General features: G+C 37.9%; 2 protein-coding genes across 4 annotated transcripts; one reads left to right on the top strand and one right to left on the bottom strand.

Moving 5' to 3' along the window:
* Positions 1 to 8,268: 8,268 nt before the first annotated feature.
* LOC136252773 (ficolin-1-like) lies at positions 8,269 to 9,170 on the bottom strand. Its single transcript, XM_066045341.1, has one exon. The coding sequence runs from the start codon at positions 9,095 to 9,097 to the stop codon at positions 8,360 to 8,362; it is 738 nt and encodes a 245-aa protein (XP_065901413.1). The 5' UTR covers positions 9,098 to 9,170; the 3' UTR covers positions 8,269 to 8,359.
* A 173-nt stretch (positions 9,171 to 9,343) lies between these two features.
* On the top strand, positions 9,344 to 14,588 carry LOC136252772 (serine-rich adhesin for platelets-like). Of its 3 annotated transcripts, XM_066045339.1 has the most exons (16): positions 9,344 to 9,709; positions 9,758 to 9,964; positions 10,076 to 10,138; positions 10,191 to 10,217; positions 10,598 to 10,660; positions 10,715 to 10,741; positions 10,787 to 10,816; positions 10,867 to 10,947; positions 11,000 to 11,070; positions 12,433 to 12,825; positions 12,890 to 13,169; positions 13,226 to 13,302; positions 13,360 to 13,467; positions 13,816 to 14,026; positions 14,077 to 14,145; positions 14,194 to 14,588. In XM_066045339.1, exons 1-10 carry the CDS (start codon positions 9,498 to 9,500, stop codon positions 12,813 to 12,815), a joined length of 1,164 nt encoding a protein of 387 aa, XP_065901411.1. In that variant the 5' UTR covers positions 9,344 to 9,497; the 3' UTR covers positions 12,816 to 12,825; positions 12,890 to 13,169; positions 13,226 to 13,302; positions 13,360 to 13,467; positions 13,816 to 14,026; positions 14,077 to 14,145; positions 14,194 to 14,588. The 3 variants fall into 3 exon arrangements, with proteins under 3 accessions (XP_065901411.1, XP_065901410.1, XP_065901412.1); XM_066045338.1 differs by having other exon boundaries at positions 10,715 to 10,816; XM_066045340.1 differs by lacking the exon at positions 12,433 to 12,825 and having other exon boundaries at positions 10,715 to 10,816.
* The last annotated feature ends 10,545 nt before the right edge of the window (positions 14,589 to 25,133 follow it).

Raw genomic sequence — 25,133 nt, 5'->3', positions numbered from 1 at the left:
TACAAATGACAAAAAGCACTTAGGAGTGGGAAGCACTTAGGAGTGGGACGCATGTCATGACAAGCTATTATCAAAGTCAACTACTAATTTCAGTACTATTTGTGAAATGCTGCATCATCTACAGTTTTGCAATTGGTATTACAATCCTGGAATGTCAACAATCTGCAAACAGTACACAACACTATGTCAGTCAGCAATTTACCTACTTTATAATATCTCTACTTAAACATTGTTTTCAAAATGTATTAAAAACCTATATATCACCAAGCATGGAGTTCCATTGTGGGTTTTAATTTCACTCAACCAAGGCTTACATGTTCTACAGTACGATATGTACTGGCCCCTCTGATCATTAGTCTGCAGTATTGTTATCCCTTTACTGTTGTTTACATTCTGATGTCTGATGACATAATTGATGTATTTTATTTAGCAATGAGCCAATGGAAATTAATTTTGTTGATACACCAGCTTTGTGCATTGATCTGAACTGCCTGTGTGTAATGGCTTAGCACAAAATGAGTTTATTGTCACAATTATATTTTAAATACATAAATTCAATGAAATTGATACTTTGTGATCCTTCTTACAACCCCTCAATGATAAAGGATGCCACAAAATACCTCTTTTAAACACTGGAATCATCTATAATGGCAGAGAATAGCTTTTCATGTATAAATATTGGTGTCATACACACCAATGTACAGTTACACTGCTTGTCTTATGTGCTTTACACACCATATCCTGAAAGTGTGACTGCACCCCAAGGGTGTGCTGCTGTTTAAGTGTGCTATGACCACCTGAGTTTTAACAGTGCATGAAGTTCACTGAAGAACACAGCTCCTAATAGGCTATATGGGTATCACAAAATGGCAACTCGGGCCTTGCAGACTACTAGAAATTGCATATCCCTTCGTATCAAAAGGGGATGCAACCATAATGTGATAATTAATGAATTACAAAATAATTAATGAGTTACAAAATGCAATTGCTGTGTGCATTTAACACCAAAGCAAAATAAATTACCATAGCAGTTTGATTTGGTACTAACTGGGTGCCTGGTTTTTAGACGTAGCATAGCATCAACTTGTTTTTCTTTAATGTTTAAATACCAAATGTAGGAATCACTCCAAATGTAGTAAGTACCACCTAAAATGCTGCCTTTGAAAATCAGATCTTATGCAATGAAAATCACCTTTACCGGATAACATTAGTCTATCTAACATCTAACATCAATACAGTGTTAAAACAAGAAAACACTTAAAGACAGCTGGATATTCAATTCTAAAAAAATCGCCAGAACCCAAAATTTCAGCTGCCTGCCAGATCAGTTACAAGGCTAGAGGCTAAATGAAGCAGTGCATGAATACCATTTTACATCATAACAATAAACTCAGTGCCTTTTGTGGTTCCGACATGTGTGTACCCTCTACACCATATCTTCCTTTTATTTTCAATCAAGCTGTTCTTATTTTCTTAATGCATTTAAACCATATCAAGGTGCTAATTTTCTGCATCAACACTTTCTTTGAGCAAATTTAGATGCCACAATATTATTTAAAGCACTTGCGCTACTGTAGAGGTACTGGACACCCGTAGATACCTGTAACTTCATGACAGATTGACGAATAGAGGTTGAGCGCACATACACCATACCTCATAGCAATCTATTCACTCAAACATGATGACCATACTACTTATTGGTCTGGCTGTATTATAATGACCACACCTCTTGATAGAGGCTGACTCTAAAACAGCAGTAACCCTAATAGAACAGTCACATGTGTATAGCTGTATACTATAACAAAAAGCTAGGATTAATCTAGGGGGAGGTGGGGCACAGGCCCCCCTGGGTTAGCTATTTCCCCCCTAGGTTTATACCTAAACTTAGAGAAATGGAAAGGTTTAATTAATCCCAAAGTTGCATAATCAAATGGTCAATATTTAATGGCATCACAGTAAAATTTCACCAAATTGTGTATATTTATACCTAAATTTTTTTTTCTTCCTGGGGGAGCATGCCCCCAGACCCCCCTAGAATCCGAAGTGGCTTACTTCGTTTGAAGTTATTAATACTGTGTAAAACAAACTTACCATTTCCACAATTGCTAAAGCATCAACAGACAAATCATCATTGGTAACATAAGAGAGTGCAAGCTCCTCTGACCCTGTTGCCAGATACCAGTATACATAAGGAGCAAGGTATGGGAAGCCAGGGCCTTCTTGTACTAGTGAATGTACAATTAGAACACCCAAAATTCTGAATAGTGGTAATAACTGAGGGCTGTAAGTAGGGCGCAGGCAGTGTTTATCACCCATGAACATTGAATGGGGATCCTTAAATGCAATTTCATCCAGCACATCTGTAAAAAACTGCCTTCTGATACCACCAGTATCAAGCCCAGGCTGATTTATATAGGAAACACGTAATGGTCGGGATGGATCAAAGGTAACAGCTTTATAAAACAACAGAGCGTCATTTAACAAATCATCTTCATCAACTCTTACTTTCATTGGAGGACCATTCATCTTCTGTTGTTGTAACAATGAGAGGATCTTCTGAGAATCAATGTCCAGCAAAATGTTTATAGTTTTCTCATTGTTCATTGATGACAGCCCTTGGATCACATCAATTGCATGTTTGGAGAAAGCAGGAAACATCTCATAAATTGCTGAGAGATCAAAACCATTCTCATATGTGCTAACAGAATCAAGAACCGGAGTAGGTGATGCACGAGCAATACTTGGGCCTGGAAAACTCTCAAGACTGTTGCTCAGTGGTATCAGCAATGGTCTAGTTGTTGGCATTAATCCAGATCTTTGCACCAATTGTGGTGTTGACATTGATCCAGGTCTTTGTGTTGATACTGATTCTGGTCTGTGCACTGATTGTGTTGACATTGATCTGGGTCCTTGTACTGGTGTTGAAACTGATCTTGGTCTTTGTACTATTGATATTGGTGGTGTCGACACTGGTTTTCGTGTTGACATTGGTCCTGGCATTGATACTGGTCCTGGTGTTTCCAGTAACTCATCATCGTCATCATTTTCCTTGTCACTTTCATCAGGACGATCATCATTGCCATCATTCACTACCGCATTCCGCTTCAGTTGAACATATAAATCTTCTTGACCACACAAATGCTTCACTGCAGTGCCTGACCAAGTAAAATCTGGTGCCGTCTGAGACACTCGACATATTCTCCCAACACATTTGATGAACTCGATATCTTGAGGTGAGCAATGAGAGAGATCAACTTCAGGAGAAGTGGAGCTAGGAGCTGGTGATGACATTGCATATGTTATCAAGAATTTCTGTTTCAGTAGAGTTCAAATCAAACTGTACCATCCCATTCAAAAGAATGTACTTATCTAACCGTGAGAATTCTGATAAATTATCAGAGCCCATGTGCTTAAAAACAATCAAGTTTTTGCAAATGCTGTGACGGCGCTTGGCACTTGTAAAAGTCAGTACTGTTGACTTGCGCTTTCCTTTCTTGGTAGGAGGAACAACACCTAATTCAAATTTGGGTCTACAGCCCATCACCCCCCTGGCTTCTTGTATGGCAGTTAGTTGGCGGCTGGTGTTACCTATCAACAATCATAAAGCACAATTTAACATTAAAACAGTTCAGCTAGCCTGAAGCTTAAAACCTCTTGAACTATATATACCTCTAGAAACTTGACAAGCTGCTCTCAACATGGCTTTGTCACCTATTGTGGTGACACCCAAGTCTGTTAATTGTGCATCAGTTAAATTTGGTACGAGCTTTGGTGTTACCTGCAGGAATGAAGAGGAACATCATTTTAAATACATAACAATTTACATTCTCACTTTTTCCCACTCAAAGTTCCTAGCAAGTTGCATTAACCCAACTTCCCTCAGCACCTGAGCCCTCAGCACCTGAGCCCTCAGCACCTGAGCCATCTACATAATATACAGTATATAATCATTACTATAATATTAATGGGTAAGGTCAGTGCTAAGTCTCTGTTGGACATGTGTTGCTTTTGCTAGAATTCTTCAGTGATATAGGAGTGTTTATCCACTGTGAAAAACATTAGTAACAATGCATGTTTGTTGCTATTTTAAAAATGCATGACCCCTCAGTGACTGGAATTTAGTTAGCACTGCAATCCACAAAGTTATGCAATTTGTTTTTAATGGCTTATGTATCTGAAAACCTTGTAAATATCAAATTATCTGATTGACATGGTATAATGTTATTCAGCGGCGGAGGAAGTAGTTGATATGAGGGGGGGCTCTGCTGAGCTGACCCAGACTTATTTCTATAGTTTGGTAAGGTGAGACCAAAAAAAAAAAAAAAAAAAAAAAAAAGGTCACAACCAACTGACAAGAGCTTTCCACCTCACCAGCTACCATTTCTAGCTGATAAACTACATAAAAATCCTTACATAGCTCGCTACACACTCACTACTTTATTAGAGTGACTGCTCTATTAGAGTATTTCGATCTTTATCACGGTTTTCAGCCCCAATCCAAGAAAGATAATTTCGGTGTGATATCATTCTGAGGGGGGGCTAAGCCCCCCCTCAGCAGACCGAGGGGGGCTTTAGCCCCCTAGCCCCCCCCCCCCCCCCCCTTTCCGCCGCCTATGATGTTATTGTTTTAGCTATAGCTTGCTAGCTACCTCAGAAATAATCTGGCCGCTGGGTTGCCGTGGTATTGCTGAGGCCGCGTGAGCTGGATGGCTGTGGCAGGCAGCGAATTTTACACCCGACATGCCAGTAGGTCATCCCAGCCATGTTATTCACCAATCCTAGACCATGAGACCGTACACCTGCATGCACTCCGAGCGGATGCACTCGGCACTGAGCATGTGTGACAACGTGTTAATTCATCCGACCTAGCTAGCTGCCGTAAATTGGGTAGTATAGTGAACAGATTACGCTGCCAATATGTATGCACACATACAAAACCTCATCTCAGCTTGCTCACCATCCATCGTCTTAAATTTAAAGTACTGAGCAACTATAGCAGAACGCACTGCTGTGTTATTGTACTAGGCTTTCTCTCACTCTCGCTACTCTTGATCAGCCTGTCCAATATCGCTACCAACTAGATCGCTCTGATTGTGATAACGATACCAACCAAAAAAATATTTTATTATCGTTACGCAAAAATAAAATTTACAAAAATAAAACACTAAAATTGAATATATCAAATAATTCATTGAATATACCAAATAATTCATTGAATATATCAAATAATTCATTGAACATATGAAATAATTCATTGAACATATGAAATAATTCATTGAACATATCAAATAATTCATTGAACATATGAAATAATTCATTGAACATATCAAATAATTCATTGAACATATCAAATAATTCATTGAACATATCAAATAATTCATTGAACATATCAAATAATTCATTGAACATATCAAATAATTCATTGAACATATCAAATAATCATTTTGAAACAAATGGCCTACCATAACCGCATATCTATCAATTCAGTAACTTCTCAGCAAAAGCTAGAAATATAAATTTCCATAATATAAAGATCATGTTTATACAAGACAACAATAAATTGCCATTCATATTCCTATTCTTTTCTGCGCCAATGAATAATCTTATTTCTGTCATAAAATCATTATTATTATATAATACAATATCCCATTCTCCTCCAAAATTTTTCTGCTTGTAGCTGAATATTGTGGCTATCCAATGAAACACCAAAAATTACTAATACGTCTATCATACTTATGGTAAAAATTATTGAAAATATTTGTTACATTTAAATCTATCACAAGGCCCAAGTGGATTATTCTATGATCACACCAATATTCTCAATTGGTCACTGAACAGTAGAGAACTATAGTCCTGAAAATGTAGTCATGATTGCTTAATGCAGGTAGGAGATATAAAGCAATATGTGGAGTAGTGTAAAACAATTTTGCAATACTTGGGAGATTAAGTGTTAAGAGAACTGCATCATCATGAGCATCCAATAAACATGTGGTATATGTTGTACAACGTGTGATCTCAATAGAATTGGAAAATTTAAAGTAGCTGGAAATGTCCATAATAATATTGTTCATGCATGGGGAGTATTATTAGATACTTCATTCATATAGCTGTGCAATTAAATGACTGAGTACACAAGTGTACAATATATATTGAGTCAACAATTTATTGAGCATCCAAGCCATGCCAACAGCATAAACACAAAAGCTACCTAGTTACCTTGTGATTTGCATGCACAGCTCAAGGTTATTCCAGACAGCTTAGATGATTATTTCTGTCCACCAAGAATAAATTTGTGGCGAGCGTCCATTATGGAAAATCACTCATGACAAAATCATGTATGAAACAATTAGAAGTATAGCTACAATTAATTATGTTGGCATTTATGCATGCACCTGTTGAGTTGCTTTACACAAAATCATTCTAATGATAGTTAGTAGTTGTTTGCATTTGGTGTCCTCAGCTGATAATAATTTTAATTACGAATTAATACCATGCAGTTAGTCAGTTTGACGTGCCTTATTTTTTAATGAATAGTCAACTAGGCTGATTTTTCTATATCTGGTCATATTCTGCCACACATTGTATGTGAACAGTGTACTCTAGCTCACCTTGCATGCTGCTTTTAGTGGCATGATATAGGGTAATTTATTGTTGTCCAACATTAATGTCATTTGGTTGACTACAGCATTTTTTCATACACTGCATGCATACTGCAATATCTTTATAATAGAATGATTGTAGTATATGTTATGCAATTAAGTGTGACATAATAATTATATCCCATGATTTTAGTCATATCACATTCTAGGGTTTATACTCTGTACAGGTTGTCACTTATCATAGTTGTCTTTTGTATGTTTATCATTGGTATTATCATAATTAGTGTACATAGTGATGATACATATATAGCAACTGTATATTGTATAGGGTATTGGATTAATTGTTGTGATTATTATTGATGTGTTATTGAATCAAACTATATTCAACTATGACCACCTTTTCATTAATAAGATATTTATACTCTGATTTAGCTATAATTTAGGTGCTGTAACATATCATTGCTGATTTTTGAGAACTGCAAGTAAAGAATGTAGTTTCAAAGATATCTTGTGATGAAAATTTAAACATCACTGTGCATTTGACACACCAGTTATTCAGAAAATGTACATAATTACTTTTTTGGGGGTAGAATTTATCACAAATATGTACTAGAATTACAAGAAAAACTTTGAAATCTTTGATGAACTCTTTTCCAAGATTTGGTCACATTTACCAACAAATGCAAAGTAATTATTTGGAACACATGTGGTGCAAAGCAAAAAGTTCACTGTATTATGTCAAATGCTTTACTGTCACTGGTGGTTAGCTATGCTGACAATACTGTGCAACTATCCTGACATACAATCAGACATTGCCACATGCTGTGTATGTCACATACTGTACTGTAGATACAAGTTTAATTTTGGGCACTACAAAGTTTCAAAGGTATTGGAACGATTATATTTCCATACAAATATTTCCATAAGCAAGACATGGGAATATGCAGAAATATGGCTGTTCCAGTACCTTTTCAATGGCCAGGAAAACTGTTGGAACTTGAACCATTTTTGTAGTGAAGATGGCATGAAGATGGCATGAAGATGGCTATTACAGTAGTGAAGACTTATAGAATGGCAAGGATACCAAAACTCCTTCATTTGACTGCTGCTTCTGGCTGTGGTAATCATCACATGAGCATTGATTTATTCCCACAATTGATTTTGGTCTGAGCTTGTATAAAACAAGCAGAGGGTGGTACCACTACCTCATCCACATCAAGGACATACTTACTTTGATGAAAGTGGTTTGCTCTTTTAGAAGTACAACCACTTTCCTGGGATACATTCAATGTACACCAGTGTACATTTAGATGTCTCCCTGTATTGAGGTATACATGGCAAATGTATCCTCTGGAATTTCTTTGGTCTGAGGTGTGAAAGTGGTGAGGTGTGAAGAGGTGAGGTGTGAGGTGTGAAGGTCTGAGGTCATCTATTGTTGTTTGGCTGTAGTATAAAGTGGAATTTCAGGGGGGTTGGGGGTGCAAACCCCAGAAGCTTCAGGATTTTTGCAATTTAAAGGCTTGAAAACCAAGTTGAAAACAGCCTAAAATGTAGCTATGCTAAAAACATGAAAAAATGCTACATAAAAATGCCAATCTATACTGCAACTTTTCCCCAAGATTTTTTTACAAAGGTATTTTTTAGCGAATCGCCCATGGGGGTATGTAGTCAAATATTTCATGCTAAACTACTAGAACAAGTACTAGCTGTGTTACATGTAATGAATGCATACACACAAGGTGTTCTAATGCATAGCTTTATCAGTTGCAATCCTTAGGACGTACTTTCATTTCAATGTTGACTGCAATCCTAGGCCAGTCATACTGAGGTGGTTGAATATTGGGATTAATATCAAAACAACTGTGGTACCACCAAGCACCATTTACAGCACGTGCACAGTTACTCGGTCCATACAAATCATTTTCTCTGTCAAATGTTGTGAATGGCCTATTATTTGATGGCTCGTTTCCTGCTGTGAAGTAGTCACCATCTCCTCCAGTGTATCCTCCAACTGTTAATCTGTATTGTTCACTGGCACAACCCACTTTGAACTGATTGTAATGGATATAAGACCAAGATCCATCTTCTTTTTTAAAATCCACTCTCATTTCCCATTGGCCGTTTTGTGTTAAAGTGTGCATTGCTTCAAGGCCATACCAAAAGTCTGTGCTAAGATCTCCAAATCCATCTTCATATTCTCTCCAGTTCCTATTAAAGTTCACAGAACTATCTTTTCTATTTCTTTGTATCACAATCCATCCTCCAGCAGCAGTGGTCATGTCACAGTAGACATCAGCAGTACCAAATGTTCCCATACTCATCTTGTACACTCCAGATGGTACTCTAGCAGGTGGGTAGATCCTGAGGTCACAGCAGCTCTTGATTGGTACAATGGATGGATTGGATGAATAATGGCTAAGGTGGATACCGCATTGTTGATCACCCTGTGCATTCACCAGAAGTAGTGACAGTGTCATTAAAACAAATTTCATGATCATTACTGTAACTTTTGCAATTCAACTTCTATTGTTGTAACTTTCCACTAAGCTTCGTCAGCAATCCAGCACTCCCATTAATAATAACTTGAAGTACAAAGTTCAGCTAGGCTATGCTACCTTAATAGGAATGACTCAAATTACATTATTCCCATTAAGGTACACACCTGTATAAACTCTGTGGCTGGGGTATGCACATCTTATAATTTGTACCACAAGATTAAATCATACAGATGTATATGCAGTATCTTAAAGGGGTAATGCGTCGCAGTGGCTTACACAACGAAGCCGTTTAATTTCCTTACGCATGTGATTATTTTGTGTACAATAAAATCACGTGTTACGGAGTTGTCAGCTCTATACGCTCGTGTTAAATTGATAGATAGCGCGGAAATTCAGAAGAATGCCACCTGGACGTCCACGTACTGGAAGAGCTACCTACGCCTTCGTGAGACTTCGAGAAGAGACTCACAAGTTATGGTTAGAGGCAAAACGTTCCCTTGCGGCTAGTAGCGACGCTTGTTGTCTCCTTCAAAATATCCGAAGAAGCGTTAGTAGCAGCGCTCTCGAGCCACTGAGTACGCCAGTTGCAGAAGTTGTGGGAACAACACAGAGGTAACTGACGTTTTCCATGATCTTACGCGACCAATGCTTTCATCATAGCTCAGATTTGTCAGTGGTTGCTGGACAACATCGTTGTGATGATATATTTTTGTGCTCCACACCAGTTCACAGTTCTACAAGAAATGAATCAAGGCTTGTAAGTAGCGACAGAAGAGGTGAGAGGCTCAAGCATCCAGTTTTGTTTCGTGCTGAGGAAGAGGAGTCAAGTAGTGATTGTGAGGCTACACCACAGCTGCAACAGGAGTGGTAAGTGGCTTCGATTATTAGCTTTTGCCAGTAAAGCATCATGCCTGTTAATATATGTGGATAGATATGGATACGTTGTATCTTTATGTTATCGTAAATATAAATCTGTAGTAACAGACAAGCTGAGGACAGTACATTGACATCAGTGTCAATCATAGATCACCCATCAACAATGTAATGTTGCCTTAGATCCTGTGTGTTATAGTAAGATACACTTTGATTACAGGCTGGCTGATGGCTACTGGCAACAAAGGTGCGCACTTTTATCAGTGGTGATAATGTTATATTGGTGTGAGGACTGTTCAAATAAGACAGAAGCTTATCACTCTCTGCTTCTTAAGTATGTCAACGACTAACTGCACTAAAATGCAAGTTAAATTCTAAAAGGATGTTTTTGGATATTGGTATGCAAAGAGCTAGTTTAATGCTCCAGAATCCTCTCAAAATTAATTTACTGTGTTGAAGTAGTCACTTATTTATAAAGTTATTTATGTAGTAATTGCTGTGACACCCATACCGAACCTTTAAAGCTCCGGAGTGAAAAGAAGCACTGTCTTATTGGAAGTGACTATTTTGTTTACTGATATGAGGGAGCCAGTGAGATTGTATACATGTTTGTGCATAAAACTGTAGCAACTGGCAAGCCGAGGAGAGCACATTGACATCTGTTTCAACTATTGATTACTCATCAACCATGTAATATTGTCAATGCATTTGTTGTGTGCTTACATGGTACTATTCAACTTGCAGGCTGGCCGAAGAAAGCTCACAACAAAGGTTCGATATTTTATTATGTTGTATTGTGTCTATCATAACCAACAGTGGCTCAGTGTGTACCAGTGATGAAATAAGGTAGTGTGCAGTCTTCTATTTTTAGATACATTTATTAATTTGGAAAACAGGACTGTACAGAATGCTTCTTATATATTGAATGGCACTTCATCTGAGTCAGATGATGATACGTACATAGTATCGGATGATTAGTATGTATACATTACTGTCATCATGAGTGTTATACAAAAAAATTCGCTGTAGTACATCTGAATGCTCATCTGGCTCTGAAGATGTAGAGGAAGAATTGGAATCCAATGAAATATCTGTACAAGGTATGGAGTACCCTATAACACAAAATATTCAAGGGACAAAACGTTTGCAATTAGACCATCTTGTTAGTATTCGTAGAAAAACTTTTGTAGTTACATAAGACAAATGTTCACGAGTCAGTAATGTCACTAGCAATTCGCAGAAATACATTTGCGGTTTATGGAGACACTGCAAGAACTGCAAAAGTGTTATATCCCTCAAATTTTTTGTACTATACGGTATATTACATATTTACAATTATCAAACAGTACGATAGTACTGTTTAAGTAGGGATCCGGGTGGATTTGGCGCGCGCCTCAAATTTCAATCCCTCAAAAATCATCCTAGAAATATCTCACGCAGCAAATAAACCTTTTACTAAAGAGTCTTCAAGTTTCTAACTTTATTTCTAGCGTTATATATCAGGAAACGACTAGAAAAGTGCTGGAATTTTATTTCTAAAAAATCGCTAAAACAGAAATTTTCGTCTGCCTGCCTGCCTGCCAGCCAGCCTGACCACATTCGCAAGGCTACAGGCCAAACGAAGCAGCGAAGGATCACCATTCTTTGCCACAATATTTAACTCGCTGCTGGGATGTGCCTTTTCGGGTTCCGATGAGTGTTTGCCTTCTGCGCTTTGCCTTTCCTTTTATCTTCAATTACGGATCGTCTTCTTCTTTTCCAGTCACGGAGGCGTTAATAATTCGTATCGACACTTTCCTTAGAGCAGCCGTATTCGGACGCCACAAAACTAATAACGGATTCCGTACTGTAAGGGCAAGTAGATGCCTGTATAGCAACACTTGCAAAGCGATCAAACAACCTAGCGAAGTAAGCGCAATAATAACACACTGCCACGCCCTTATCAATCAGAGCGCGCGCTCGTACTTAACGATCAGTGGACCACGCCCATTATTAATGGTCCAGCTGTAACTAATTGTAGAAAATAGGAGATAGAAACCCTGCATGCCTTTCAATTTAGTAATTGAGCAGCTTGCATAAAGCAAGCAGCAAGATCGAGGTACTCTAATAGAGCAGTCAGTGCCAAAGATCAATAATAGCTATATACCTATACCAAAAAAAAGTTAACAAACTAGTGAATTTTAAAAATTGTTAATTTAGAAATGGAAGTAGGGATCAAGCGAAAAAAAACTACTGAAACAAGTGATTTGAATGATGGCAACTATTACAACATAGCTTTTTGGGGAAATTCCTACTTTGGCATTGAACATATATGGTGAGGTGGTGAGATGTCAATGTAAGGATTTCCCCACAAAGCTATGTTGTAATAGTTGCCATCATTCAAATCACTCGTTTCAGTAGTTTTTCGCTTGATCCCTACTTCCATTTCTAAATTAACAATTTTTAAAATTCTTGTATTGTAGGTATTGAAGGAGCAAACATCAAGGTGTTATGTAACCTGGATAAGCTGTTGATGTTATTCTCTGGAAAATGTCACAAACCTGGTTGTGTAGAGAATTGCTCTATTGCTACAGACAAAGTCATTGGCTGTTGTGTCCTGATTCATAGTCAGTGCACCAATAAGCACATTTTTGTCTGGAAATCATCAGAAATGTTAACTAGCAGAACTAACAATAAACTTTTCCAAAACAACCTTTTATTTGCGTCAGCAATAATTATATCAGGGCAGAGCTACTATAAAAATAGCCGATTTTGCAAATGTGTTGGGGTTATCGGTTTCATCAAGCTCTTCCTTTCATTGCTACCAAAGACATTATATATGTCCTGGAATAGAAGTGTTCTTTAATGCAGAACAGGTCAATAGACATATTAATGTGTATCATAATGTATTTATATTGCATCTATACTTACATCAAATAGGACAAATTCCTATCCACTTATCGTGGTAAGCGCGTTGTTTTGGCTGCGGACGGAAGGTGTGATTCTCCTGGAAACAGTGCTAAATATTGCACGTATTCACTTATGGACCATGAAACTAACAAAATTCTTCATGTTGAAACAGTGGACAAAAGGGTGGTCAGATTGCAGTCACCTAACATGGAACGAGAAGCATTCTCTAGATCCATAGCCCATGTATTGCAGTTGGTTGAATGTCCTGAAGTCATTACTGATGCATCATCCTCAGTGCGCAAGATGATAGGTATATACAGGTGTATATTATACCATTCACTGCTTGTTCTATTGTGCACTCTGTAGAAACTCAGTACCCACAAATGCTGCATTCACTAGATGTTTGGCACAAATCAAAAAAATTGAAAAAAGCATTAGCTGAGGTGAGTAACAAGGCAAAGGCCAAATTTTATTTTATGGGTTGTGCTAACATACTTTAGGCTGGTAAGCGCAAGGGCATGGATAAATTATTAAAGTGGAGCTCCAATATTGTGAATCACTTCTGGTACTGTTGTCATACTAGTAATGGAGATGTACAAATACTGAAGGTACATAAATTATGTGACCGAATTTGTGAAAAGGGGTTTTCCAGACACATTCAATTTGTCAACTTTGACGATTCATAACTTTGTCTTATAAGATAATGAAGATATTGACTTGAAGTTTTGTCAGTGGTGAGTTTTAACATGACCAAGTGAGCACTGAACATTCCAAGATGAATTCTTGCTTGAACACCAAGCTACGGCTCCATGAAGTCTTAGAATAGGATGTGTGTGGAAGACCCCTTTTCACAAATTCGGTCACGTATATACACTACGTATGTGTATAAATACAGTATAGTATAAATAAACAAAAATAGTATAAATTTTGCTACCTTACACTGTTATGTGTACTAGATAAAGTGGTCTGCCCTGCTACATCTTGTCATTGATGAGCATCAATGGCTTGATGGACGATGCGAACATGATGATCTAACTGGGCCACCAACAGATGGAGATGGTAGAGTACTGCAATACTTCGTCACAATGAGCCATCGTTTAGAGTATTGCAAAAGCTGATAATGGATCCAAAATGGCTAGAGTCCATGAAATACTATACCAAATTTCGGTAAGGACTCTTAGTAGATTGAAGCTAACTTGCATACTTCCATTGTACAGGCATACAGGAAACCTGGAGTCTTTTCACAATTTAGTACTTGCTTATGTTTCCAAGAGACATGCATACCAGTGAGTTGAGCATGCCCTGCTTTATTTTTTACTTTTCATGCTTTGTAGGAATCAAGCTTATCAGGCACGTATCCAGTTGGCTGTATTAGACAACAACGCACACTGCACTAGGGACCCGGCTTACAATAAATCAGGTGCTGCTTTGTATGCCCACAAGTACAGGAAATAAAGCAAAAAGTGGGATGCAACTCCTATAAAAAAAAGAAAAGATTACAATTATATGCCTAAAATAATTGACACAATTGAAGAACAACAATACAACTTCAGTGGGCCACTTAAGAAGAAACGTCCTTTGCCACAAGGCCACCCTGCACATATACAAGCCACCATTGGTGACTCACAGCCTACATCTACAAGCATTATTGTGCAAAACAAGAGGTCACGTTTTTCATAAATTATTGTAAAATCATGAATAATAATAATTTACAATTGTAATGATAGAATGATAGATTGGTCAATGATTGTTCAAAAAAAAAGTCACTGTTAGAGTACATTAGCTGGATCGATATCCAAGATATATACCATCTGGAGCTGGATACTTGTCTCTGATGGCCCACACAACACAAGATGGGATAACTTTTCTGTTCCCACTTCCCAGATAGCCGCATTGCCACATAGTCCACTGTCTATACCCAGCCCACCGATAGCTTGACGAACTGTAATCTGGAACATCTGCATAGATTGTGCTCCTGCTAACAATGCAGACAGCCAAAATATGAGGATCTAAGACCACCTGTCGAAACACCTCAGATGTAATCACACAAACTCTGTTTTTGCAGCACACATTCTCTGAAGGTTGGGGCATAGATCTACATTTACCACATTTGCACCAATGTGGTGCATTACTTGGACCTTGTGGTGGATCAGGGATTGGAGGTGATAGAAGTGCCTTTGCTAATTCCAAGCCACCTACATTTTCGTACGCAGCAACTATCAATTTTTTGCACTCACTGGAATCTAAGTCTGTTACGAACTCCTATACAATTACAGAGTATCACTTACTTATTAACACTGCTACTTACTTCAAGTTGTTGTCTCCTTATGGCCATGGCATTTTCACCTGCTGGCCTCTCAGCTTCTTGTACAGGCTGCAAGTTACTATTTGATACAGATTACCAATGCTCGATTACATTGTTTACTTTGTTCTTGCAGGACTTTTGTCTCGTGCCACAGGTGCATCGCTCCGAACAGAATGCATTGGCTGCCTGGCATGGACATTTTTTTCGTTGACACGTGTTTTTACAGGAATACGATGTTGACTCGTTATCCTATTATAATAGTACTTGCAAAGTGACAGCCTTCAATAAAACTATTCACCGTGTCAGAATCAGAAGTCGAGCCGCTTAAGCTTCTGTCGTACTCGTCATCACTGTCGCGTTCCCATGTCGCCATTTTGTTAGTCCGTATATGTTTGTACACTAATATGACATCATTGTTTTTAACTTAAATGGTTTCATAACATAAACAAACGCGACGCAATGCCCCTTTAATCTTGTGTCCAGACCATACCAACTCTGTTACATAAAGTCTAATGACAATACCGAAAGTTTTGACCTATGCCATTTTTTTCTGCTGAACAATCAGATGCTCTGATTCAGCAACAACATGATTTGATAGGCTAGAGCGATGAAGATGGCTAACTTTAACCATGGATACAAATGCACAAACAGTATGATGGAGGTACCCAAACTGTGCGTAGTATAAGTCACCAGGTGTTAATGCAATGGGTGGAATCTGGGCATGACACTATAACTATTTTGAATTGAACTACTTTGAATTGGTGTATGTAAAGTAGCACAACAAAAAAGGACTAGCTTATCTACTTTTAATGTATTCTAAGGTATATGTGATATCATCACAGAGGGTGCCCAAGAAATGGCTGCAATGATATTAGCAATGTCAATTAATTTATGCCATGAAGTATAATATGTACCATAATAACCTTGCAGCCCGTCACCTTTGATATCACATCTTTTTTATACCAGCCTATTTTTGGAAGGCGACACCCCTTTTCACAGCTTGGCTACTCTGAATCACATCAAGACAAATGTTAGTGTGTTGTGACACACTGTAGTGTGTTGTGCAGCCCAAGAAGCCGGCGTGCCACACCATAATAATATATTGACAGGAAGAAAGAAAACACAATTCTCACTCATGTGTAGCTCTGTGATCCCTTATCTGATTGAAACCAAATTTGCGACAGAAGTGCCCACCAGGAATACAAAGGGGAGTCTACATACGAAATTTGAAGAAAATCACCCCAGCCATTCAGTTCCGAGACACCTACATGTGAACCAGCACCCAAATTTTAGTATTAATTTCTTTGCTTTTATCTTACTTCTTTTTGCACACTTTCCAAAATCTGCCATAAAACACCAATGCGTGCTCCAATCGGGCTGAAATTTGGTACACGTAAAGGGCTCATTAGAGCATTCAGTTTGTAGCTATGCAGTTCAACTTACTTACATAAATTATAATATATAGTTACTTCTTTCATTCATTAGATGCTGTTTTTGTTGTTGTTGAAGAAAAAGTCACAGGACTTCATAGCTACCAGCAACTGTATACATTGTAGATAATCTGGATGCTGCCTGAATAGAAAGTTCAGCTACAAATAAGTCACACTGTCAGGAGTTCATCTAACTCATGACAGTTCAGTTACATACCAGTTATCTGGTTAGACAAACAGGTCACCCAGTAGAGAGTTCAGCTGCAAACAAGTTATCTGTAGGGAGGTAAGCTACTTTACAAACAAGTCATCCAGTAAAGAATTCAGCCACACTATAGAAAATGTAGCTACAAACCAATCACCCTGCACTGTAATAAAATTTGTAGTGAATTGCACTACTAATTTCTACCTCAATACTCACTATTCATAAGTAGTGACGTTCACTACTTTTGTAGGGACCTTCACTACATTGTAGTGAGAAGGGTCACTACTAATGTCTGCCACAATACTCACTATTTTTGTGTAGTGACGTTCACTAGTTCATTTTTAATGTGGGTGGAGATTCAATTACAAATAAACCACCCTGTAGAGAGTTCAGCACATGTATCTTTAATTTTAGAGAAATCAGCTAAAAATATGAAGTTACCTGGAGAGAGTTCAGCTATACAAACAAGTCATACAGTAGTAAGAGAGTTCGGCTACAGAAAATACACTGTAGAGAGTTCAGCTATCAATAAGTCACCCTGTATGGAGTTCAGGTACAAAACAATCCTTCTCTAGAGAGTTCAGCTACAATAATGTTATCTGTTGAAAGTTCAGCTACAAACAAGTCATCCTGTACAGAGTTCAGCTAACATGTAGAGAGCTTAGCTGAGAACAGGTCACTTAGTAGAAAGTTCAGCTTCAAACGAGTCACCTTGTAGAGAGTTCAGCTACAAGCTAGTCACGTGGTAGAGAATTCAGCTACAAACAAGTCACATGTAGAGAGACCAGAGTGTTCAGCTACAAACTGAGGTCACCCAATAGTGAATTTAGCTACACACAAGTCACCCAATAGAGGGTTTAGCTACAGAATTCAACTATGAGCAAGTAGCTAATTATAACCAGTAGAGTTTTGCTACAAACAAACTACCTTCTGAAGAGTTCAGCAACAAACAAATTACCCTCAAGAAAGTTCAGCTACCAACAAATCACCCTTTAGAGAGTTTGCCTACTAATAAATCAACCTATATATATTATGGAAAATTCAGCTACTGTAACAAAAGACAAACCATCATGTAGAGAGATCAGCTACAAACAAATCACCTCAAGAGTTGTTCAGCTACAAACAAATCACCTGTATGGAGTTCATTTACAAAAAAATGTCACTGACTAGAGTGTTCTGCTACAAATAAGTTACGTATCTGTAGAGGGTTCAGCTACAAACAAGCTACCCAGTAGAGAGTTCAGCTACGTACAAACAAGTCACCCAATAGAGTCCAACTATATACAAACATATCATCCCATGTAGAGTTCAGCTGCAAAAAAAAATCACCCTGTAGAAAGTTCAGCTATAAGCTAGTCATCCAGCAGAGAATTCAGCTACAAACAAGTGATATACACCTGTAGTAGACACAGTTCAGCTACTTCTGTAACTAAGTTATGCAGAAGATTAAAGCAAGTAATTAAAGTAACTATAGTACATGTTTCACAGTAATTTGTAACAAGAATTAACTGTTGAAAATTTCAACAAGCATTCTGTTGGTCTGTTGAGAAAAGGTTCATTTTATAAAAGTATACAATTATAAAGAAATGTATATTCAACTCTACGAAATCTTTACATCTTGTTTCTCCTTCCTGTAGTAAAGAAAAAGGCAAATAAAAAGAAGCTCCAAGACCAGCTTTGGAGTATACAAATCCTGAGGAATTTTGCAGTGGCATATTTTTTCATTACTAAAATTATGGGTTCTCAAAAATTTACACAAAAATTTCAAGTTTGCAATGTACTCACTCCTAAAATTCAGTTTCTGTAAATGTGTGAGATTCTTGTAGATCTGGTCACAAATTCAGAAATTTCAGCACCATTTTAGCTCAACCAGTGACTCACTCACCCACTCACTCACACACATGTACGCACACACAAACACACACACATATGTCTGTAGCTGCCCATCCAAAGATAACTGCAGTATCCTAGGGGAGACCCTGGATAAGATGGTTAATGGGTACAGTCATGTTGCCTTGTCTTAACCACACGTGCACACACACATACATGTATGTCATCACATAACACACCTGCAGTGCTTGGGTGTCTCGTTCAAATGTTAACTTTCCATTGATACCTCGGCAATACTGTGCAGCAATTCCTTTCACTTGCAGATACCAAAACTCACTGCTGGGTCCTGCTGTATCCACTGCAGGCCCACCAACAAAAGTAACCCATGCAAAATACACTCATACAAATATACTATATACACTCTGTACATTCCATCATCCATTTTCTACCCTGAATGCAATTTGCAAATTGAATTTTGGTCATCCATACGGGTTGTTCCATTAAAGTGAATTAAAACTATGGGATAAACTCTGTGCTATAATAAGCTAATGAGTATGTAGATGTGTATGTACATAATCAATACCCAACTCCATGCATAATCAGTTAACATGCATCGAAAATTAAATTTTACAATCATGAGTGTCACTGTTGAAGTGTTAACAAAATAACACACTAATTATAATTTTATTGAAAAAAGTTGTAAACCAAAAGCTTAATACTTACATTGATCAGTTTGGATGGACTAAACCTTTTCTTCCTGCCTTCTTTGACAGCATCTTTGACCAGTTTGCTTCATCTGACCATGATATCTGTTCTGTCTATCTCAATCCAATCGTGGTCTGTTGTTGGAATCACTATTCCATTCTCTTGCTGCAGATTCTCTATACACTCTTGTAATACACTCTGGTTTCACATGCATAGAAGGCTTACAATTGAGATCTGGTTGGTCTTGGAGTTTTGGCATTTAGCCTGATTTAAGGCTCATCCTTGAATCTGTGCAACAGAAAAATCAGCTCATTATTGAATACATCTGGCATTAGTCCACTGCACCGGCTGTTGATAACTCCATGCATGCACTTCAATGAATGTTTGCAGAATATATAGCCTCCTTGCATGCATGTGGTATGCCGAAATATTTGCTCCTCACACACTGTACAAAATTTGATTCAGCTGGCTCTTTCCTGTCACCAGTGTCTTCCTGCTTGCTTTATTTGTAGTAGATTACATTCAGTACACTGACTTATGACTTGAAAAGCCAGCCCAGACTGTTTTCTAAAGTCAAAATAAGCAAAACAGCTCACATACTATTAACTTCGGTAAGAACAAGTGCCCTTCTTGATATATCCGTAGATTAAAAACATCACTGAGACATAATTAGTGCTTCGTTACTAATGACAACCAACAAGAACCCACAATCGATCCTTTAATTGTTTTTATTTTATGTTTTACCCGCTGGAGGTGCCACTGATAACTTGTAAGGGCAGTTTCAGCAATAGTAAGTTGCAAGCTTCAATTTGAGAAAGTGTTCCATTCCGTGGTTTAGTCCATCATTCCGTGGTTTAGTCCATCGTTCCGTTCCGTAGAATAGACCCCACCTAGACACGGGCGGCGGAGACACCTAGAGTAAAGTATCAATTATCGGACAATATGATGTTCGGACAGCTGCCACCCACTTCCTGGAAATCCTGCAGCTTAGGTTATTGTACCAAAAGGTAGGCTACAATAAGCAATAATTATCCTCCAACAATCAGCTTTGTGTGATTAAAAGCTTAAGAGTTACAGCCAATAGTATGCTTAGTCCGATAAAATCTATACTCGGATAAAACTATCAGTTGTCGGACTTTGATTTTTACTACCAGTAAACAATGTCCAATTTATTTCAAATTTGTATGCAATATACCTGTACTCATTAGCTATTAATGACCAAAAAATTGTTTCGTTATCTTTAGCATAGAGGGAGTACGAGCCCCCCAATTTTTAGCGGTATTGTCGGACGCCCTCCGCTTTAATTTAGCCATGCCCACCAACAGAGTTTGTATGCTTTTGTAACAAATGCACCATTGCTAAACCACAGAAGAAGGTAAATAAATATCTCTCAAGAGTAGAGGTGTGCTTTAAAGTTGATATTCAGGATATTTCCATTGGAACGCAGTATTTTTGACTCCTAAATGAAGGAGATGCGCGCAAGGTGGAAAAATGAAGTTATGCAAAACCACCTTCTGACCACCTACATATGCTAGTCTTGGTGTCCTATCACAAATACTGTCACGAAAATTGAAAGGCTTTTCTTTCTCTATCTTATATGGGTGAAACAAAAAGGACGAAAATGTTGCTTTGTGCATCCATAGAAGGTAGAAAATGGAATATCTTTTCATTTCTAGGTGGTATTCGCGACTGAGGCACCAAGACTAACAAATGTGGTTGGTCAGAAAATTGTGCCTCGTAATTTCATTTTTCCACCTAGCGTGCATCTCCTTAATTTAGGAGCCAAAAATACTGCGTTCCAATAGAAATATCCTGAATATCAACTTTAAAACACACCTCTACTCTTGAAAGATATTTAATTACCTTCTTCTGTGGTTTAGCACTGGTGCATTTGTTGCAAAAAGCATGAACTCTGTTGGTGAGCATGGCTAAATTAAAGCGGAGGGCGTCCGACAATACCGCTAAAAATTGGGGGGCTCGTACTCCCTCTATGCTTAAGATAACGAAACCATTTTTTGGTCATTAATAGCTAATGAGTACAGGTATATTGCATACAAATTTGAAATAAATTGGACATTGTTTACTGGTAGTAAAAATCAAAGTCCGACAACTGATAGTTTTATCCAAGCGTAGATTTTATCGGACTAAGCATACTATTGGCTGTAACTCTTAAACTTTTAATCATGCAAAGCTGATTATTGGAGGATAATTATTGCTTATTGTAGCCTACCTTTTGGTACAATAACCAAAGCTGCTGGATTCCCAGGAAGTGAATGGCAGCTGTCCGAAAATCATATTGTCCGATAATTGATACTTTACTCTATATTTAGGTGGAGTTGGGGTTCTAGCTTGGTGATGCCATGGCCTAGTTGTAAGTCAAAGATCAAAAAAAAAAAGGTCATTACCTGCTGGCAATAGAGTAAAGTATCAATTATCGGACAATATGATGTTCGGACAGTTGCATTCACTTCCTGGGAATTCTGCAGCTTTGGTTATTGTACCAAAAGGTAGGCTACAATAAGCAGTAATTATCCTCCAATAATCAGCTTTGCATGATTAAAAGTTTAAGAGTTACAGCCAATAGTATGCTTAGTCCGATAAAATCTATGCTCTGATAAAACTATCAGTTGTCGGACTTTGATTTTTACTACCAGTAAACAATGTCCAATTTATTTCAAATTTGTATGCAATATACCTGTACTCATTAGCTATTAATGGCCAAAAAATGGTTTCGTTATCTTTAGTATAGAGGGAGTACGAGCCTCCCAATTTTTAGCGGTATTGTCGGACGCCCTCCGCTTTAATTTAGCCATGCCCACCAACAGAGTTCATGCTTTTTGCAACAAATGCACCATTGCTAAACCACAGAAGAAGGTAAATAAATATCTTTCAAGAGTAGAGGTGTGTTTTAAAGTTGATATTCAGGATATTTCTATTGGAACGCAGTATTTTTGGCTCCTAAATGAAGGAGATGCACGCTAGGTGGAAAAAATGAAATTACGAGGCACAACTTTCTGACCAACCACATTTGTTAGTCTTGGTTCCTCAATCGGGAATACCACCTAAAAATGAAAAGATGTTCCATTTTCTACCTTCTATGGATGCACAAAGCAACATTTTCGTCCTTTTTGTTTCACCCATATAAGGTAGAGAAAGAAAAACCTTTCAATTTCCGTGACAGAATTTGTGATAGGACACCAAGACTAGCATATGTAGGTAGTCAGAAGGTGGTTTTGCATAACTTCATTTTTCCACCTTGCGCGCATCTCCTTCATTTAGGAGTCAAAAATACTGCGTTCCAATGGAAATATCCTGAATATCAACTTTAAAGCACACCTCTACTCTTGAGAGATATTTATTTATCTTCTTCTGTGGTTTAGCACTGGTGCATTTGTTGCAAAAGCATACAAACTCTGTTGGTGGGCATGGCTAAATTAAAGCGGAGGGCGTCCGACAATACCGCTAAAAATTGGGAGGCTCGTATTCCCTCTATGCTAAAGATAACGAAACCATTTTTTGGCCATTAATAGCTAATGAGTACAGGTATATTGCATACAAATTTGAAATAAATTGGACATTGTTTACTGGTAGTAAAAATCAAAGTCCGACAACTGATAGTTTTATCCGAGCATAGATTTTATCGGACTAAGCATACTATTGGTTGTAACACTTAAGCTTTTAATCACACAGAGTTGATTGTTGGAGGATAATTATTGCTTATTGTAGCCTACCTTTTGGTACAATAACCTAAGCTGCAGGATTTCCAGGAAGTGGGTGGCAGCTGTCCGAACATCATATTGTCCGATAATTGATATTTTACTCTAGTTGCACTCAACGAACTAGACTATAAGGGGGAGCATATATTATAGATAATAAATGTATGTAAAAAGTTTAAACTAAAGGAAATTTTACAATGTGTAATCGTGGCGAAAAGATTTTGTTTTAATAAAACGATGTAATTACGTTGGAATTGCTGAGATTTATAAATCCTTTTGATAAAAGCAATTGAGAATTGCTGAGATAACGGCGACCAAAAATTCTTTTAAGGAAAAGTTTGGCAAATGCAGAAATGGTAGCGAGATCTGAATCCTTGTAACAAAAGGAAGTGGCTATTCGATAATTAATGGCGTTTCGTTACTTTTTAGACAAAACGCCTATAACAAGGTCACGGAAAACGGCAATCACACAACCTTTTAACTAAACGTATGCATGAGTAGAGCATTAGTTACTAACTGAAAATCTTTCTGACAAAAGGATTACACAAGGTAGGATTTACTGCACTGCTATCACGTTTGTACCAAACGAAAGGCCAGTTACAATAATATCCACGGATGAGAAGGACCTTTGAAACTAAAGGATAACAGAAAGCGAGGAATGAGGCAACAAGAGTAAAGGTATGCCACATTGCTGAAATGTTCTTTACCTGGTGCATCCCACCTCATTATGATGATGCGCGGGCGGCCGAGGTATGTCATCTTACGCATGCGTATCAGTTTTGCCCGCGAAACTCGAGCCTCGTGGCAGCATAAATCGTATATTCATATGGCGGCAGTCATACAATGTCTTATGGTAAGTCATGAAGTAACAGGAGATCATGTAATTTCTTGTATGTAGTGTACTGTATGGCTTAGTATTATCTTCATTGTTATAATTATGACACTGCAGACTCCAGAGGCACGCCAGGTGCAAAGAAACGACGACTAATGTTTGCACTACCGACCATATCGCCGAAAGAAAGTTGGACTAGTGAATTCAATTTAGATGATAAGGTGGAAACTTCTCAAAAAGAGGTGGGTGACGGTGCTTCAAGTCGAGTGTATATTGGACGCTTGCATGGCATAACGGTTGCAGTTAAGCAACTGAAGTGCTATTCCCCTCGGTTAGCTTCTGGTTTAATTAAATCCTATGAACGTTTGTTTCATCTCAGACATGATAACATTGTCCAGGTGCTTAGGATTTGTCCGAGGGTGGGTTGTATTGTGATGGAATATTGTCAGAAACTCATTCATGGACATACACTTAGAACATTGGGTGATTTGTTGTTGTACTATGCTAGTGATTTACCTGTGCAGCTTAGAATTGCAGCACTATGTGATGTAGCGGAAGGTTTGCAATACCTTTATAGCCAAAGCTTAACACATGGTGACATCAAGCCACACAATGTTTTAGATACAGGCTCTGACCAAGAATTTGTATTCAAAATTACTGATTATGCATGTGTAATGCATATCAATAATAGCCAGCTGTCGTCAAGGTCTTCATCACTCAAGCAACTGATGACTCCAGGGTATGTAGCACCTGAGTTAATTAGTGACACGGGTACTTATTTGACACCAACCAAAGCTTCTGACATATATTCTTTTGCTATTTTAGCCTATGAAGTTGCTTTTTGTTGTGACCCATGGCCAAAGGTATCTATGCAATTGATCGAGTCTGTTAGAAAAGGGTATAGGCCAGTAATTCCACATAATGCCTCAAAGTTCATATCAGCGATTGTCCAAGAATATTGGCAACATGAAAGCTCATCTCGTCCTTATGCATCACAGGTATCACAGTTATTGGGTAAGCACCTGGACAACCTTACCAGTGATGATGTACATGTAAACTTTAATGACACTCAGACCACAGCAGTGTTGGAGTTTGGCACTGTTAGTATGCCAAATAATGAGGAAGAGAAATGTGTAAATCCTTATCCCCAAAATACTGTTAGTGCTCATCCTATTACACAACTTGAGAGCAGTGATAACTTTGTTGCAACTATTAACTCACAAGCACCCCTGAATCATAGTCAAAGTGCTT

The sequence above is a fragment of the Dysidea avara genome, chromosome 4 (assembly GCF_963678975.1).
Source record: "Dysidea avara chromosome 4, odDysAvar1.4, whole genome shotgun sequence".
NCBI classification, from domain to species: domain Eukaryota; kingdom Metazoa; phylum Porifera; class Demospongiae; order Dictyoceratida; family Dysideidae; genus Dysidea; species Dysidea avara.
The sequence above is the reverse complement of the archived record's forward strand: the minus strand, read 5'-3'. Positions and strand labels throughout refer to the sequence as shown.

Bases quoted from the DNA above. Each gene is read 5' to 3' on its own strand.
- LOC136252773 (XM_066045341.1), bottom strand. From the start codon at position 9,097: ATGATCATGAAATTTGTTTTAATGACACTGTCACTACTTCTGGTGAAT.
- LOC136252772 (XM_066045338.1), top strand. From the start codon at position 9,498: ATGCCACCTGGACGTCCACGTACTGGAAGAGCTACCTACGCCTTCGTG. The intron at 10,218-10,597 runs GTGCGCACTTTT...ATAAAACTGTAG, and splicing joins GATGGCTACTGGCAACAAAG to CAACTGGCAAGCCGAGGAGA. The intron at 10,661-10,714 runs GTAATATTGTCA...TTCAACTTGCAG, and splicing joins ATTGATTACTCATCAACCAT to GCTGGCCGAAGAAAGCTCAC.